At 40.3% G+C, this 19,379-nt stretch overlaps 1 protein-coding gene across 2 annotated transcripts in view; it reads right to left on the reverse strand.

Moving 5' to 3' along the window:
- Positions 1–815: 815 nt before the first annotated feature.
- EPHA7 (EPH receptor A7) overlaps positions 816–19,379 on the reverse strand; it is a 183,129-nt gene continuing 164,565 nt past the window's right edge. For both annotated transcript variants that reach the window (XM_066612748.1, XM_066612740.1), the window contains exons 11-17: positions 15,355–15,540; positions 14,700–14,761; positions 12,096–12,305; positions 10,864–11,013; positions 4,912–5,105; positions 3,518–3,673; positions 816–1,790 (exon numbers count right to left, since the gene is read on the reverse strand). In XM_066612748.1, the coding sequence (XP_066468845.1) occupies positions 1,676–1,790; positions 3,518–3,673; positions 4,912–5,105; positions 10,864–11,013; positions 12,096–12,305; positions 14,700–14,761; positions 15,355–15,540 (1,073 nt within the window). In that variant the 3' untranslated portion in view covers positions 816–1,675. The remainder of the gene's footprint in view (positions 1,791–3,517; positions 3,674–4,911; positions 5,106–10,863; positions 11,014–12,095; positions 12,306–14,699; positions 14,762–15,354; positions 15,541–19,379) is intronic.

A 19,379-nucleotide genomic window follows, 5' to 3' on the forward strand; every position in this document is an offset into this window, starting at 1 on the left:
TTAGGTGTGCTTGGGTCCCACTGAAATTGCTGGAACTTTGTTGCATACTTAGGCTTTCAAATCATGTTAATTCCTAAGAAGGATACGTGTTCCTATCTTTCTCTGGCTGGATTGTGCATCACAGTTGCCCCGAGGATGCAGTCCAGAAAAAGTCAGATTACTCCTCAACTATACTTTAGTGTTGAAACTTCTCTTGTTCAAGTGATGGTGAAGAAGCTTCATGTAAATGACCTCACATATGAAGTGGGCACAGGGATGCCCACGATGAATGAAATTCTTAGTTTCAGAAAGATGATGTGACTAAAGCATAGCCCAATTGGCTTCTGGCATGGAAGAGTGGTTCATTCATACATGAGGTGATCTGCATGGTGGGGGGGGGGGGAGGTCATAGGTGAGGTCATCTGCATGCCTGCCTGCTTTTCCAACATACAAAATGTAACAGGGATTATGTCCTAATTGAAATCAGTAGAATTTAAGAACATACTAAGTTCCCATGAACTTCAGTGAGATATAGCTATGCCTACTGTTCTCTAAACTGCACCCCCAAAACTTTATTTTTGCAGGAGGAACTACATTCAACTTAATCTCATATTAACTATAATCCAATTATTTCTCTTAGACCTTCTAATGTGGAATACTAAAGAAAAAAATCCCTAAACCAATGTGCTCTGATGAAACGGCTAGGCAACACTCCAGTGCGGCACCTGCCTTTTGAGACACCTACAATCAATCATTCAGTGAAAGGTGTCTCAATAAGTTCAGAGTTGCAGATTCCATTTAACCCAGGCAACCTACTAAAATCATCTTTCAAACCATTTCGTTCAAAGTGCCTAGGCCTATCAAGGGAACATTATTGCTAGGTTCTCCATTTTATTCATTTCCTGTTTAAAGAGAGCATGTGATTAGTCATACAAAATTATTTTTAAAAATATCAGAACTCTTGGCAACATCTTCTTCTTTTTTTTCCTGATTTCCTGCCAATTAGCAAACCACTTCAATGTGGTGTGGAAATAACAGATAGAAGTAAACTGCATAAAGAAAACCCAACCCCAACCCTGCCTCACCCCACCCAAAGGCTGGCCAGTTATACATTTCTCTGTTACACTTCACATGACACTAGAAACTTGTACAATCTTTCCGAGGTCCCCAGTGTAATAATGTGTCCTATATTTAGCACTAAGAAGGTCCAAAGATATAAATGTCACAATAAAAGAAAAGTTGATATGAAGAAGAAACACAACTGATTTCTTTCAAAAAAAGAGTCTGCGAAATCAAAGGCTTAAGGAAAATATTTTGTTGACTTTAACAATAATAGCATGGTTTTTATCTGACAAATATATTCTTTCTTTCTTTTTTTAAAATCCCATATGTACACTTTAAAAAGTCCATTAGATAAAAAGGAGGTTAGAGAGTTCAAGGTGTTCGTAGGTGTTTCAGGTAGTACTTTGTTTATTGTCACTGCTTTCGTTGCTGCCATCGGTGGATCCGGGTTCCCTTTTTAAGTAACTTTATGGTGGCACTTAGGAGTTCAAGTCTGTAGGTGCTTCTGGTGGGCCTTCTGTTATCTGCAGGAAGGACCCAGGAAATCATGTGTCTTCTAGCAGCACTTCATGTACACTGAAGGCCAGCACTGTTCTCTCAGTCTGTCACCTCCCTCATAAGGGAGAAATGTCTATCACACTTGGATGCCAGTGCCATGCAAATGTAACATTTGTGCTCTCATAGTCTGAATGCTGCTCATGATTTTCTTCTGATGGCCAACCAAAGTAATCCCTAAGCTCATAATATCACTAGGGAGGAAAAAGAGAAAAGGTTCAAGATTAGGATTTAAGTGTCAGGGACTGATTTTTTCTGAGGGCTAAAATGCTTCATGTTCCTCAGAATGCTTTAAAATGTATCAAACTCAGATGATATAAAGTGTGGTGAGGCCCCTCTAACAAAGGAAATGAGAGAAGTCTTTTTCAACTGAGTCATCTTATAAAAAAAAAAAAAGCACAGGTGCAATTGTTCTTCAAGCGCATCTCAGGATTCCTTAAAGAAGATGTTATGACCTTTGTCTTGAATGTTGGGAGTAGAGGAATAACAACAGTCAGGTTACTAGGACTATTAAAATACTGCCTGACAGACTGAGATGCCATGATGGCAACAGACAGGCCAGAACTGTTAGGCCTGTCAATTGTCAGGCCTGTTACGAGCTACATCTACATTGTAACTTCCATATGGTTTCTGTTTCCATACTGTTTCTGGGGCAGACATGCAGTAGAAAGACAGTTGACTGGTACAGACTAAATAGGAACTTAGTAGCCCTTATTATTCATATTAAAGAATATGGACATGGTTTGGGTGAAGCTCAATGGATTGGATCTCTAACCAGAGAGATTGGATCAACACTGAGAAGTTTAGAACTGGTTTCAATCCAGTAACAGGGAAGCTTCCCAAAATGACAAAGCACCTTTTATAGTACTGCAAAGTCTGCTTCATTGATCTTAAACCAAGAAAGGGTTGTGTGGAGTCACAACTAACTATATAATCAATATTTCTGGGTTATCTGCACTATCCAAATGCAGGCGTGTGCCACTTAACAACCATTTGCTTAACGACAAACTGCATATATGACAATGGTCAAAGCACAATAAAGATGCTCTTAATGAAGCAATCGCATCTCCCATAGCCTGTAGTAGAGTGTCTGTTTATACAACAGAGAGGCTCTTAATGCAAAGAAGAGGCAATCTATGTCCAATAGCTGGTGCAGCCAGCTAGTGTCTGGCAGACAGTATCTGTTTACACAACAAAAGCAATAGATCGGACTGTTCACTTAATGACCTAATCACATAACAATGGGGACAGGAGAATGTATCCCCGTGGTTAAGTGGCGCACACCTGTAATGATATAAACAAAACTGAAGCTCGGTGCACCCTGATCTCTTGGGCTAAGAAAGCAGTGGGCAGATCTTGATGCTTTTAGATAGGGAATTCAATGGATCCAGGGACGGCTGTATTACAAGATGTTTTAGGGATCTACTTATTTCCCCTTGGGTGCATCTTCTGAATAATGTATAACATTTTATGTAATTTCAAAGCACATTCAGGTTAAGTATTTTATATACCACTCCAAAATTGTGGTTAATCGTGATACCCAAACACAATTAAAGTATTAAATATGCTACTTACTACTACAGGATTATAACCAATGTCAGCAAAACATGACTGATGTGCTCCTTTCCTCAGATTTCTTGCTACAGAAGCTCAAGCCATTTTGAGTACCATTTATCATACACCTACAGTGCTGGTATGAGTTTGCTGGAAATCCTGAAATAAAGTCTTGCACTGGGCCTTGTACGGCTCCGCTGCCGACACACCGAGCACTACTGCAGTAATTGAGAATGGGGGTTCAGTGGCTCGCTTTGGCCTTCTGATGGGCACAGGCTCTTGTTCAGTGCTTGATCTCTGTACACGTATTTATAAGACTGGGATGCTAGGCATTAGTTTTGAAATCACAGACATAGAGTTAACTTACTCAATAGTCATCCTGGCTACTGTCTCCAGATTATTGTAACCTGCAGCTGAAAAGTTATCCTTGTATCTTTCCATCTTGATGGCTTGCAACCATTCTCCTACAGAACAAAATGCAGTGAAATCTGGGGTGTTCTGGTCCAGAAGAGGGCTGATTGGTCTAGGTGGAGAAGGAAAACAAAAATTATTATTGTTCCAGAAAAACTGCAACAGTGAGAACACGTACATTACCTGATAGAAATAAGAAGTTCTGTTCTCCAGTTTTGGTTAAGAAAAGGTAAACACCTAGGACTGGGGCAGCCCAATCCTATCCCTTACCAGCCCATGTGATGCAGTGGTGTTGACAGAGCACGTGCTGCATGTTATGGCGTCAGGGGGTGACCAGATGGTTTGGGAGAGGTAAGTAACAATATTTTTTATTTACCTCCCTGTATGCTGCCTGGCTGCCAACGGGTCTCCTTGGACCTATACCAGCTATTCAGCAGGCAAAGTTGGAGAAGAGTCAGGGGGCATGCTGGGCTGTGAGGATTGGGATAGAATCTTGGTTTGCATGACTGCTACAGAGATCCACCCCCTCCCACTCTTGAAAACAAGCACACTTGTATTTTAGGGAAAACAAAGTTGTAAACAAGCACATTTGTATTTTAGGGGGGGGGAAACTATGAGATGGAATATCGTAATTACTTTTCTGAAATCAACTGACAAGAGGCAATCAGTTTGCTCATTAGCTGCAGAATCTTTTTTCCATATTTTGTTATCAAAGCTATCTGTGAAGCTGAGGTGTACCACCCTTTGCTTTTTGGAACTAAATCCTCATCAAATTCACTTGGCCACCTCCCTGACCATCTTTCTTCAGCAAGAAAAAACTTTTTCGTTTTTACAAAAAAAATACAAGAAACTTTCCTGCAGCTGGGTAGTGCAAAGTTCATTATTGTTGCTGTATACTTTTAGCTTATCTAGTTGGCAGAAACAGAAAATAAAAAATCCTGTCTTTTAAGATACTGTATTGTGAATTATTAGAAATTATTTTACTGGTTCATAATTAGGAAAGAATTATTATTATTTCTAGTGTTGCATGCTACTTAGGACAGGTATTAAACTCTATAAACAGACAAAAAATCCAGCAAATTATAATTGAACAGTGATCACTTCTAACAAAAACAAGGAAGCTGTTATTTCTTATATTTCATCTTGCTCACTTGTCAGTTCCTCTCATTTCTGTAACAAGCTATGCATATCTGCTGGCTTACTTTTGCAGAGGCAGCCTAAACATGCAGTGTTGTACATGTCCCATGATGGTTAACAGCAGCATTTCTGAATTTTTTTTTTTAAACACACACACACACCAGCCAGAAATCTGACCCATAAAGTTAAGAGATATCAAATAAGTAACTTTACCGGCTACAGGTTCCCAAAGGAGTTTTCAAGCTATTTGGGTTTCGAATCATTTTGTCCAGAATGCCCACTATCTGTTCAAACTTTGGCCTTTCTGCCCGCTCTTTCTGCCAGCAGTCTAGCATCAGCTGGTGAAGGCCTGCTGGACAATCCATGGGTGCTGGCAAGCGATACCCTTCTTCGATTGCTTTTATAACCTTTTAGCCAAAACAACATTAAAAAAAAATTAGGGTCCATGAAGAATCAAACAGCCAAATTAAGCAATCAAAGCTTTATGAAATGTATCTTTCAAACAGAGCCTGTTGTTTTGACAAGCACATTCACGTTGCTGCATAATAAACTTGTTTTTATTTTCCATGCTTATTAAACAGATTATTCTGCGGTGTGTGCTGAGAACATGGTCGCATTACCTAGTCAAATCAGCAGCAGGGAACAGCAATTAAATTCACCAAGGGTGCAGCTGATAAATTGATACATGGGGATGCTCTTTGAAAGCAATAGCATTTGCCCATAAGGCTTTTTCCCTCCCGGGGACTTGAATAGTTTTTAAATGAACAGAGGTTTCAGCATTCATACATGCTCTTCAAGAACTCTTGAAGAAAATTATCTGAAAAATAGTGCATGAAAAGTTCTCTTTTTGAACACCTTTTCATAATATTCCTTATGACAACAAGGAAAACCAGGCCACAGTGCAATGTGACATGAGTAAGCACAGCCTGACTGAGTGGTATCTGAATGAATCAGTAGAAGAAAAGCCCAGAATTAATAAGAAAAGGTGGTGCAATGTGATATGGTGCAGAGGGACTTAATGTCTACAGGAAGTGTTACACCCACTGCTTGATTTCCTCAGCTTGAGCCCATTTGGGATTTAAGTAAAAGATAGAAATGATGAGGAGAGGGGAAAAAAAATCACAAGAAACTGCTATAAGCCCCAAGGGCAGGATAAGAAAACGCATTGGGAAGCAATGTGCAGATAAATAGGGGGTTGTAGAAAGTGGCAAAATATTTTTTTGGGGGGGGGGATTTTAAGTATGGTGACACTAACTGACATAACTGCGTTCGACTTGCTAAGGGTGCTTGTTCCTGAAAAGCAGCATGGGACACTCTCTTTTGTAGCCAGTAGAGAAAACCAGCATCAGTAGCTTCTTCTGGGATTAGCCCTAGGAAATAAAGTTGCTATGATAAATAAAAACTAGAGACATCCCAGGGTTTTTATGAATATAATACCTTTTACAAATACAGCTAAGAAAAAAAAACAAAAACGGATCTGGTGTGTGCAAATGTGCCAAAATGAAAAATGAAAGAGAATGGAAAGAATGACAGGCAGACTCCCGTGTATCAAAATCTCTCGGAGAAAGCAAGCCAGAGCTGCAGAAAAGCACAACTTGATCTAACATCATATATACCAGCCATTACATTACACATATATACATGTATCTGAACAGAATGTGGCTGCCCATGTGGCTGCAGGGGTTCGATGGTTCGACTCAGTTTTGGGCCACTGATCTGGCTGCTGTATAGGTTGCCAGTTTGTTTCTGTGCACAACTGAAAGTGCTAGTTTTGACTCTTAAGGCCCTTTCGGGCTTGGGACAAGCATATTTGAGGGCTTGCCTCTTTCCATGTAATCCAGCCTTTCCCACCACTTGTCCCCGCTGTACCATTTCGCATGGTCCACCACCTATTAGAAGAACATTGGAAGTCACTGGCGATGATGCCATCCACAGTTTGGCCACCCCTGATATATATGTTTAAAATTATCCTGCTGAAAATTTTCAGTTGAGCTCTTAATACAAACACATGTGTATTTGGTGTAAAATAATAGAACTGGGATTAAAAAAACAAACAAACATGAATGTTTCTTGAATTATTTCTGATTTCTTGTGGTTGTGTTTGTAATTGCTAATCATTTTTTTTTTTTTACTTTTCCCTCAGCACAGTAGGTCAGTCAGTCAGTCAGACTTTTATTGGCATAGCAAGTAGGTCAATGCATATGTGATAGACTAAAATGATTTAAGTTCTCTTTCACCACATAGGAAATATATTCTTTATGTACTAATTAGAATATAACTGGTCTATTGTTTTTCTTCTCACTATATGAAACACTGCTAGGACTCTGCTCTGTTATGGTGCATGTACAGGGTTGGGAAATACCTTCAGACCAAAACTTCAGTAAGTAGTATGAAAATATTGATTTTGTCAAGAGTTTTCCTCCTCCTTTTTTAGTTCTTTCCTTGGTATTTTTTGAAAGATAGGTAAGCTTTGCCTTTGAGGCCTCTTATATTCCTGTCAGATACCTTTTATGTTTGAATCCAGTACAGAAGGAAGGTGTCAAAAGGAATGAAACTCTACTGGGTGTCTAGGGAATGCAAATATTTCTCTTTCTCTGCCCCTAGGACTTGTTTGCCCACATTCTGACAGTCCATGAAATCTTTGACACTGAGACCTGTCAAATATTAACAGCTTTGCACTCTGCAAAACCGACTCATCATTTAGATTTTGTATGCTAGATATTTTTAAACAAACTCTGACGTTGATCACTCAGTTCCAAACACACACACCCAACCCAACAGAAATGTAATAATTTCCCCATTTTTTTACATACACACTTCCAATTAGTACAACAAAATCAAATTTCACTTGGTATCTATTTTCACTTGGTATTTCAATTCCCAGTGGTGTTCTCAGGGGTGGGACAATGGGGGCAAATGCCCCAGATGCCAGACTTGGGGGGCGGCAGCACCATGACCACTCTCCCCACCACTCATTTTTTGATGCAGTCTGGAACCATGCCAACAAGTGGCTGTGCTCCCACAGTTCTGTGCTGATCTGAAGGGCTCCTTCTTTAAAGGGGAGGAGAGGAGGGTGGCCCTCAAAACAGCTGGGTAACCAGTCGGAAGTGGAGCTCTGATTTCATAGAAGGCACACACTGCTTCTAGCTCCAATGGAGCCTTTCAGAGCCACTAGAAGCAGTGCCCAGGAGACAGGTGCTGCTCTATCCACAGAATATCATTAGAAGTGGCACTCGCTTCTTGGACACCACTTCTAGAGGTGTGACAGGCTCTGCTGGAGTCTGGGCTGCATCCCCCTTTTTTAAAGGTAGAAAGGAGGAAGAGGTGCAGTAGTAATTGCGGTGGTGATGGTGGCACCGCATTTACTTCCGGGTCTCGGGGTGGTAAAAGGGGGGGGGGTTCCCTGAAGAAAAGCACTAGGATCACCACTGTGATTCCCAAGTATTATAAAGTGACAAAATCACAGGGTAATTTCCTAGCTTTATTTCAATCTTATTGCTCGCGCAATAATTTAGCCATTAACGAGGATAAAACCAAAATTTTGGTTTTTTCCAAATCATGGAGGCCACTTCAATGGGCAATCAACAACCACCCTATTGAACAAGTAAAAACCTTTAAATACCTTGTAATTTTTTTACAATACCAGCTCAAATGGTCTTTTCATAGGAACTCTGTGACTGCCTCTTCCTCTCACCTAATTGGTGCGATTTCCAAATTCCATTATTCAACAGGCAATCAGTACGTTCCAGCTGTACTTTTAATCTTTAACACCAAAATGGTCAGTCGTTTGCTTTATGGGGTCCCAATTTGGATCCAGGCCATGTCCAATAAAATTGACCAGCTGGCTGCCTCTTTCTTTAGGCGGATCCTTGGGGTCCCCAACTATATTAAGCTGTCCACTCTGGCTTTTGAGCTCGGTATACATCTTCCTTCTACTATGGCCTGGAAATTTACTTTCAAATTTTGGCTACGCCTTTTTTTTAAGATTGATTTGGATTCTTTTCTTGGTTATTTACTTAAAGACCCTTTTCAATCCTCCTGGTCTGTGTGTTGTATCTCTAAATTAGCCTCTATTGGCATTCCCTTATATTCTCTTTTCAATTGCAATTTTGATCAGGCTTTATCCCATATTTCTGAGAGACTCAGGGAGTCTGAACACCGGTGGATATTTTCTAACCTGAACCGGGTCTGTTCTCCCATTTATTATGGAATCTCTCCCACCTTTGCCAATGGCCATTCCTATTTCCAGCTTCTTGTGAACCTCCTTGAGAGGAGGGCTTTTATGTTAGCTCGGCTTAACATATTTCCCTCTGCGATGTTGAACGGCCGCTACTCTCGGGTTCCCTTCGATCAAAGACGTTGTAACTGGTGTGGTATTGAGCCTGATTCTGTTACTCATTTTCTCTGCGTCTGCCCAACATTTAATAAACTCTGCTGCTCCATTTTGGGCCCCGTCATTTCTAGTTATTCTGGCCCCCCCATCTTCTCGCAGCGTTTCTTTTACACGACTTCTCGCACGATATTACATCTCTCGTTGCTGAATTCCTCACAAAGGTCCTTACTGCTAACAGTTCTAAGCAGCCTTGATTGGTGTACTTGTGGGTGCAATCTCCCTGTGGTCATTTATAATTAATTGACGTGTTGTATTGGTGTAGTTTATTTATTTATTTAATTATGTGTGTTGTATGTATGTTGTAGTTTTTTCTTTTTTGCTATGCCATTAAAGGTTGCTGGAAAAAAAAAAGAAAAAAAAAAAAGATTGGGCCCTTAAATGGGAAGACAGAAGAACAAGACCCTTTCTCTCAACTATGAATAAAATGAAAATGTAATTCTATATATATGTACCTGGGAGTAAGTGAACTCAACGGGGCTTTCTTCTGAGTAGATATGCATAGGACTGTGAAGTAAGTTGAGCCAGTAATAACCCATTTAGATGGATTAGTCACAAGGGACTATACACAACACAGTTCTTGACTACCATGAGAGCCTAACTCCTCACTGTGGACTTGTGTAAACAAGACTAGGACCAAGAAGATGAATATATTTTTTTCCCTTCTATTTTGTGGGGAAAGTGTCAGAATGAGTCTAAATTCTGATCTGAAGATGCAAGTGGTATTGTCAGTGTCTTTTGAAATTATCCCCCCTCTGGGCTCTCAGGATAAACACTATATTATTTGGTATAGAGAAAAAAATGGAATAAATTCAGTTTATTGAAAATAAATCCATTCTGGCTGAAAGATTATTCCTTTCACTTAAAAAACCAACATCAAGTATTCAGATACACCGTATTATTATTTGAGTTTCTGGTTTTCCAGTAATTTTGTAGTTGTGTTTACGGGATCGTATATCATATGCAGACCTTGGTTTTATGTCTTGGATTGAAAGTGCCATGTGTGTGAACATAAAACATTTCTGAGAATGTGTTTGAAGAAAATCTTCTGGCTGAAGTCATTTGTCTGACAAGAGCAGCCCAAACCTAACCTGTGCTGGCACAGCTGGCCCCGGCGGAGGCTGGAGGTCTTACTTGGGTTAAGGGAGTATTTGTCTCCTTATGCTGGGCAAAGCTCATGTCTGTCCAGTGTGGCTTCCCGGATCTTGCGCCAGCAATATCAGTGGTGCAAATCTGGGAAGCCCTGTGTAAACCTGACAGGCCTAGGAAGGGGTTTAGGATACAGCAGAGGCCTTCTCCCCCAATCCCACACCTCCTAAGTCTGTCCTATCCTCTTTCTACCCTGTTACACCCCATCCCCACCTCCAGAATGCCCTCCTAATGCCCTCTCCCAACCCCTGTGCTGCTCTGCACTTCACCTTCTCCCAGGGGCTCAAATTCAGCATTGGTGGTTGGCTCAGGCCTTCCTGCTGGTGCTAATGGTTGGTTGGCAACCTTCAGTCTCGAAAGACTATGGTATAAGCCTACAGCACCTGGTATTCCCAGGTGGTCTCCCATCCAAGTACTAACCAGGCCTGACCCTGCTTAGCTTCCAAGATCAGATGAGATTGGGCATGCTACTGCCTTATGAATAGTCACAACCTGTTTCATGGCGTGTTTGTGCCATTCTAGGCTGGTTCAGCAGCAGCTGCGCCGGCAGAGAGGATTGTACTCTGAATGCTGAATCAGAGGATGTATAAATAAATAAGTAAACAGTTTTGTTTTTAGGAACTTACATCTTGATTTGACATGTCCCAGTAAGGTCTCTCTCCATAAGACATTACTTCCCACATAACTATTCCATAACTCCATACATCACTGGCTGATGTAAACTTGCGATACTGTATGGCTTCTGGAGCTGTCCATCTTACTGGAATTTTGCCACCCTATGGAAAAAGAAAGTTCCTAAAACAAATGTACAAAGTGATAATAACACTATCTACACATGGAAGTGTCTGTAGATAGGCAACAATCGCAATCTTTTATACCTGGTATACATAAAATGCCATTATAATTGGGGAGATATATTGTTCCTTGGTCTATTCTTAAAAGTTTGCACAGCACAGACATGCTATCAAGTTGTTTTTTTTTTTTTTTTTAATCAGAATCAAGTTATAGGAGCCACAGAATCAAGACATGCAGCCTTACTAGAAAACAGCCCTTTAGACTGGAGGGATCATATGTGTCAACATAAACACTTTGAAACAGTTCTCAGAAAACTAACAAATCAAGTGAAGAATTCTATCTTAGAAGCCAATCTGATCCTTTTCCCTACAACATTATGCAGCAATACCAAAATGGGTTGTGCTGTATGCTTACCCTCCCCCATAAGTCTCCCTGTTGCCTCCAACACACCTCCCCACCCTCCCCCGATAAATCTAGTTGGTGGGCCTTCCTCACCCCATCACCTCATGCAGGGCCATTCTCGCCTCTCTGGTGGCATTCTGGAAATGCATACTCTCATGTGCTGCCAGAGTGCTGTTTGTGATGACAGTACAGCAGCTACTGCTTCTGGAACACTAGGATTGGGCTGTTAGTTTTCCTGATCTAGCTTTCTGCAATTCAGATAACACAGGAAATATATGGCTAGGGATGAGAGGGGGAGTGGAGCTGTGTCCAGACACTGCAATTTAGCATTTGGACAGTGGCTAGCACTACTTAGGTGGGCCTATACTCATTATCAGCCTATACTGAGCACTGTTGAATGCTCTTGAGCTGGTGTGTTGTGTAGCCCCATCATGTAGCCCCATATAGCCCACTGAAGAAATGTCTTTTCATGTCAGGTGAGGTTTGTGTGTAGGTCTACTTCATATGAGACTCTCCTCTTAATACAAAACTCTCTTACAGCCTATTACCATGCATGTTTACTCAGATATGAGTAAACATTTTCTAGTAAAAGTGTGTAAGATTGAAGCTTCAGGCATTAATATAGACAAGTGGCTGTGTTATTTTGTAGAGAAGAACTTACTGTTGTAGTGTAAACGGCCTCTGGATCATCTTCTATAACTCTTGAAAGGCCAAAGTCTGAGACTTTACAAACAAGATTGCTGTTGACCAGAATGTTTCGTGCTGCTAAGTCCCTGTGCACGTATCCCATATCAGCCAGGTATCTCATTCCAGCAGCAATTCCTCTCAACATCCCCACTAGCTGAATAACTGTAAATTGCCCATCATGTTTCTGAAGTGAAAATAGAAGCAGAAAATCACTTATTGGTGCAACTGAGAAATGAACATTTTGAATGTCTTTGCACTTGAGGACAGTTCACACATATATATACAACTGCCTTGTATAGTTCATATGCAGCATGGTATAAACACACATCTTTGTGCACATTCCACTACCCCATGTACATGACATTTAGTATTAACCAGGACTTATACAGGTACATTCCTAAGTACATTCATGAAATCCATCTTGCATTTTGCAGGAAGTGGTTTATGAGAGAAGGGCCTGAGTGTGCATGAATGGCTCACACTAAAGTTTCCTCATAGATGCGGGGGGGGGGGAGTGCATGGATCTCAGGTTCTGCTGAGGGCAGAATGTATATGCTGGAACTTTGTGTGAACTGGTCCTCATTATTGTGTAGAAAAAAAAAGGATGGGAATCACACACCCCACCCCACCCAAAATTAAAATAAGCCAAGTTCTCAAACTGGAACTAGTAAATAGACATATATGATGCTATATGCAGTGTGTCAACTAAGGAATCAGTTGAAGGGAAAGCAAACCTTGTGCAGTCTTACAGTAGTCTCTTGTAACAGTGATTTACTTGGTAGGTTATAAATAAAATTGTGTTTTGTAGGGTAAAAAGATTGATGTTAAACACTGTGCAAGTATGCTTTAAAATTTACTGAAAACAACAAAACGTAAGTGGTAGAATTTGCATTTGCAGAGGATGGAACTGCATGGGTTGAACAGGCCCCATATCATTAAATTTCCACAGTCCACCATGCAAATCTTGCATGCTTGTGATCTTCAGGATAATAGTGAAGGCTATCTCTTATTCCATAACCACACAACAGATTCTTACATTCTGTCACACACATAAGGAGGAGGGAGGGAGGGAGGGAGAGAGGATGGGATCCAAATTTGTGGGGAAAGAGACTATTCTAATCGATACTCTAACCCAGGGGTGTCCAAAGTTTTTGGCAGGAGGGCCACATCAGCTCTCTGACACTGTGTCAGGGGCTGGGGGAAAAAAGAATTAATTTACATTTAAAATTTGAATAAATTTACATAAGTTTACATAAATGAATATATTAACTTGTATGAACATATATATAATATGATATAAGTTATAATATCTTATAATAACTTGTATTAACTTGTATGAACATATATATAACTTATATGAACTTATATGAATGAATTAAGGTCTTGCAGTAGCTCAAGAACTATAAAAGGCCTTGCACAAAGCAAGGCTGGCCTTTCCTTTGCTGCCACTACTGCATCGCAGACGTGAAACAACAAGCAGTGGAGGCAGCCCTCATCCCACAGCTCACACTAGAGGTCAAACAGGCACCCTCATGCTGAGAGCAGTTGCGTCGGGCCAGTGTGGGCTCCAACAAATCTCTGGAGGGCCAGAGGCTCATTGGAGACTGGGGGATCCCTGAGGGCCACATTGAGAGGCCTCAAGGGCCGCAAGTGGCCCCAGGGCTGGGGTTTGGGCACCCCTGCTCTAACCAGTGGCAGTGCCAATCATTTGGGAAAGAACCAGCAAGCAACTCTGTTCACATGGCTGGCATATTCACATCCCATAACACACTGCAGGGAAACAACTCACATGCTTTTATGTGAATCTGTATGGGTCAATGTGCATCCAATCCTATCCAACTTTCCAGGGATTGCAGTGCTGATACAACTGCAATGCAGCCCCAAAGTAAGGGAACAAATATTCCCTTTCCTTGAGGAACCCTCCATGACTGCCCCACCACCACAGAATGCAATGTGTGTCCTGTTGGCATGGCTGCATCGGCACTGGATAGTTGGATAGGATTGGGCCCTGGGATACTAATGAAATATTATACTTTGAGATTTATGCAATAGATCAAACTATCTGATATACTGTCATTTTTTTGTCCTTGATAATGTTTTGGATGTTGTCTACCCAAAATCATATGTTTGCACAGAAATGATCAAATTGGTTAAACTAATGCAAGCGGAATGGTTGCTTTGGAGGTGTTTTTTTTTTTTTTTTTTTTTTTTGCTTCCTTGTTTTCTGAACCATTGCTGCACTTAATTTTTGGACTATTTATTTTCTACCATGGTGAAAAGATACAAATGTGATTCCGTAGCATGTGTTCCCACAATATGGCTTCAGGTCCCAGTCTACGATGGTAATCAAAACCACAATATCTGTCTCACATTGGATTACTTAAGATGGCCAAAAATGTTTTCGTTTGATCCCGTCTGGTCTTCTAATTTCTAATCTGATTTTGTTGAGACCATTCAGAGATCTCTTAATGTTTTTTGTGTTCTCGTTTTACACTGAAAATGTTTTATTATGCTAAATTGGTAGCATATATATTTTATTTTTGAAGTGCTATATTCATTCCCTCCGGCACTCACTCACCCTGAGAAATGCATCTAGGGCTCCATTCTCCATGTATTCTATTACAATCATTACTGGTTTCCCTAAAAAATAAAGAAGAAGAAAAGGAGGCTCATTTTGTTTAAAGAAATCATAATCTGAACAGAGTGGCTCCCCCCTCCTCTGATAAAACATATGTTCCTTTGAAGGGCTGAATAGCTAAAGCATGAGTGATCCTGAAGTTTCCAACACAGTTACTGAGTTCTGATATCAGTACTCAAATGTCTGTGTGCAGAGTATGGTCATGATTCACAGAATTAAACCATACAAATCAAAATGTCAGTGTTTTCTTCAGACTCCTGCTGTGTGAAGAGGACTCTGGGAAAATGACACTTCAGCTAATATGAAAGAACATAAGAAATCTTATCTTTCTACATGGTATTTGAGGCCAAATGAGATGAGGAAAAAATATACTGTATATTGGAAAGTTCTTGATCTTTTCATCATGCATGAATCTTAATTTTTTCCCCTCAGGTTGTGGCATAAACTAAGTATTGCTTTAGTTAGTTACGCAGTAGGAGAAAAGACATTAATCCATGCTGTACATCAGTCTCATCTGAATCACTGACTTTAGATTATTTCTAGCAACTTTATGCCATTTAGTATGTTGTCTGAAAGAGATGTGGTAGCTACTTACCTCTTGTAACAACCCCTTCTAAATGAACAACATTGGGGTGGTCAAATTGTCCCATGATGCTTGCCTCACACAGAAAATCCCGCCTTTGCTTTTCAGTATATCCCACTTTCAAGGTTTTGATTGCTACTGCAACATCTCTCTTGCCTGGAAGCTTTAGGTGTCCACTACACACTTCACCAAATTCTCCTGAAATGAAAACCTATTATTTGCTGGAGATCCACCTCTCAAACACTGGAGTTTAATTTCCTCATTACATTTACTAATGACAGAACTCGGGTACATATGGGATTCCCAACAGGTATTTTCCATCTAGCCAGGTGACCAAACTGGATTGGCTGTATAAAACAAGCTTTGCTACAAAGACAACAGTTTAATAAACACCAACACTTCTGCTTAACAGGCAGTATCAGAAAGATGTCAGCAAAAGGGAGAGAGAAGAGAGTAGACAATTATGTTGCCTTCATCACAATCAAACGTGTACGTCATGTCATCAACCACTGGAAGAACTGAGAGCTTTTACTCCACAGTCAATTGCACCACAATAGCAGAGGAACATGCTAAGATTTCAATGCCACTTTTCTGTCTGTCATTTACACAGCTTTTCCATACTTTTATATTTGATGTGAATGGCACAGCTATTTCCTTTTGCCTTTGTCAGTCTGCAACTATTGGGCCCAGTTCCCCCTCAATCTTCTTCACTAAATAATGCTCCCTGAACTGAACCATAAATAAACCCAGTACAAAGAATGCTTACACTGCACCGCTAGGTGACTGATGCTTCTAGATTTGTGTCCCTGTTTCCCTGCAGAATTCTGAGCTGATAAACATACGGTGAATCAAAAATTGTTTGTTTCTTTTGAAGAAAACTTGCCTTGACCAGAATTTAGACTTACTTTCACAGGAACAGGAAACTGGGGTTGTTAATTCAAGATTGTTAACTCATGCTGCCATTAGCTGCTTTAATAACACATAATCTCAGCTAAGTCACAGCAGCAGAGCTAGCAGAGGAGGTAGCCAGTGCAATCTCGTGCCTGATTGCTCTCCCAATCTTGACTGATCTCGGAAGCTAAGCAGGGTCAGGCCTGGTTAGTACTTGGATGGGAGACCGCCTGGGAATACCAGGTGCTGTAGGCTTATACCATAGTCTTTCGAGACTGAAGGTTGCCAACCATTGCTCTCCTGGAAGTCGAGTGCTCAAGAATAAAATTGTTGACTCCTAACTTCCTCCACCGCCCAGTGTGTCTTCAAAACACACCAGATATGGAGAATCCTGGAAGTCCCACAATCCGCTCTGTCCAGTCAGTTTTGAAGGAATGTTGAGCAGAGGAGGCGAGGGTGGTGATGAGGAAGTCAGAGAATCACCACCAGCCCCTCCACCTTCCTACAGACTGAACACAGAGGAACCTAAGAGCAGACTTCTTCAAAAGAAAAACTTATTTTGCTCCCAGAATCTTCTAAACCTGGCCAGTTCTGAAGAGGTGCTAGCAGTGGCAGAGGAGGTGCAGAGATGAAGGTGGTGATGAAAGAGGTTACACAGGCAAAAAGGATACAAAAGCAGGGTGGCGGAATTTGTGTCCTGCTTCAGGTACCAGTCTGGCTTCTTCTACATCTACTTCCAACCGATTGTGGTCATACTGAGTCTATGTAAGCATAACATAACAATGTATACCACTTAGGGCATAATCCTAACCAGGTCTACTCAGAAGTAAGTCCTATTGTGTTCAATGGGACTTACTTCCAGGAAAGTGAGGTTAGGATTGCAGCCTTAGGATTGCATCATAGTTGTCCTGAAATTAAGCAACCAAAGAAGGTGCTTACTGTTATGTAGGAAATACAGAGAAAAAGATACCTTCAAAATGTTCAGGATAGGACTTTTACACATTGTGATACTGTTTAAACCGGAACTCTGAAGAAACTGAGTTAGTTTGTTCCTGAAGTAGAATATCTGACTCCAAATGCAGTGGATCTTAATTAACTGGTTCCTGTTTGAAATGTAGTTTCCTACATTTTTTTGTACTATGCTTTTACTCTTACTAATGGTGGTGAATAAACCGTTCATGTACCAAAGCATCATTCTTCAAAGAGACCACTGGAGCAGAGGCAAAAGTGTATGAAAGTTACATTTTCGGAAATAATGCTGCTTTGGAAAAAAATAAATATAACTTCATTCTAGTAATGTATAGTTGTTTATTACTCATAATTCAGCTGGACCAGAACTATAACAACACAGTTGAAGAAATGTACAAGCCCCTCTTCCATACAGATACTTCCTATATTAGCTGAATCATCTATATAAATGGCCAATCAAACAACTGGGGAATTTCTCAATTGGCTGTTTGCACTGAGATGTTATTCAGATAGGTGGCTTAAAAGCATGGTGGAAGAGATGATTTTACTGCTTATCTATCACGTTATTGCAATACTAGCACATGGTGAATTTAACCCATTGTTTCAATTTCCTTGCTGTACCTATAAATAAGTGCTTAGGATGAAAAACACAAAAAGTGGTTCCAGCACAATATCACAATGCACAATACTATGCCAACATTCTAGGCAGTCATCCTTGCTCAAATGTAGGAATGGATCAGCGATAAGGAATTTCCATAATTTTAGTTGAGAGATTATGAGTTAAAGAGATAAGTAGGAATGTGCCAGACTAGCTTTACTTAGGGTCAAATTACACATTATATTTAAGCCTGTCATTAAAAGATGGATTTCAATCCATAACATCCTATGTATGCCTACAGTACTTAGAAATAAACCCACTGAGATTAGTGGGGCTTATGTCAGTGGTAACACAGAAGAGTATGCATGAGATTGTAGTCTTAAATCTCTTCCCTGCCCCCACCCCAGAAAACCAGCAGTGTGGACTGTGACTGTGACATGCAGGAGAGTGATTTATTTATTTATATTTTCTCCGGCACTACTTTCCTAATGATAACTGCCGCCCTTCCTAGTAGGCAATTTGTGGTAAGCATCCACTCTGGGTGCAAGTAGTGGCTTAAGGAGGAGATATGGCCAGGAAAATGGCATGGGGAACATGTTGTTTCCTGTCTGTGCACTGTGGTCCTGATCTACATCCCAGCTTCTTTTGCGTAAAAAGAAACACTTGTTTTTTTAAGTCCATCTCTTAGCGATGGGCTTAACATGTATTTGGTCCTTAAAGAGGACCCTTGGTACTTAAGAGGACTATTAATAATACCTAAGGATGCAATCCTATACATTCTGATTTTGGACTAAGCCCCTTTGGACTCTACGGAAATTACTTACACGTAAATATTCATCGAATTGGTCTGTAAATGTTTCCTATTTGCTTTTATGGTCTAGATTTTGCTATTTGAAATTAGCTATTTCCACCCTACCCTTTTATATAAATAAATATTTCATATAATTTACAGAACTTGTCAAATTGCTGAAAGGATGATTTAAAGAAAAATAGGATTCTAAAAGGACTGCATAAAACAACAGGAAATCAAAGAATGTTTCCTCCAGGAGTCCCAGGTATTTGATATTTTTCTTGCCAATGGATACTTAATTTTACTACATGAACTAGTGTAATAAAAGTGTCACATATCTTATTAATGCAAACAAATGAAAACTGGTTTCCAGAGCACAAACACCAGCGCCTAAGTATGTGGAAAGAGGAAGAAAAGCAATGTAATGACAGTACAATTACCATCACTCACAAGAGCCAAGACAAGGACTTCTTGTAGCAATGAAATACGTTAAAAAACAGCACCACAAATAGTCCCTAAAGAAATGTGTGCTCTCTAAAACAAACTCCTAGTTATAACAAGCATGATCTAACTTCAAAGGTGGTTGCTTTACATGCACACTTCTCTAAAACCACATTTGTAGTTTAATGAAAATATTTACGCAGATAATAGTGATCAGGATTTGAACTTATATGTATTCTTCTCTCAAAGGAGGAATGAAATAACTGACATTTGCAAACTGCAATTTTCATTTAATTTTTCTACACACTGAAATAGATCACACATGTTCATTACCAAACTTGACCATTG

The sequence above is a fragment of the Tiliqua scincoides genome, chromosome 1 (assembly GCF_035046505.1).
Source record: "Tiliqua scincoides isolate rTilSci1 chromosome 1, rTilSci1.hap2, whole genome shotgun sequence".
NCBI lineage: Eukaryota > Metazoa > Chordata > Lepidosauria > Squamata > Scincidae > Tiliqua > Tiliqua scincoides.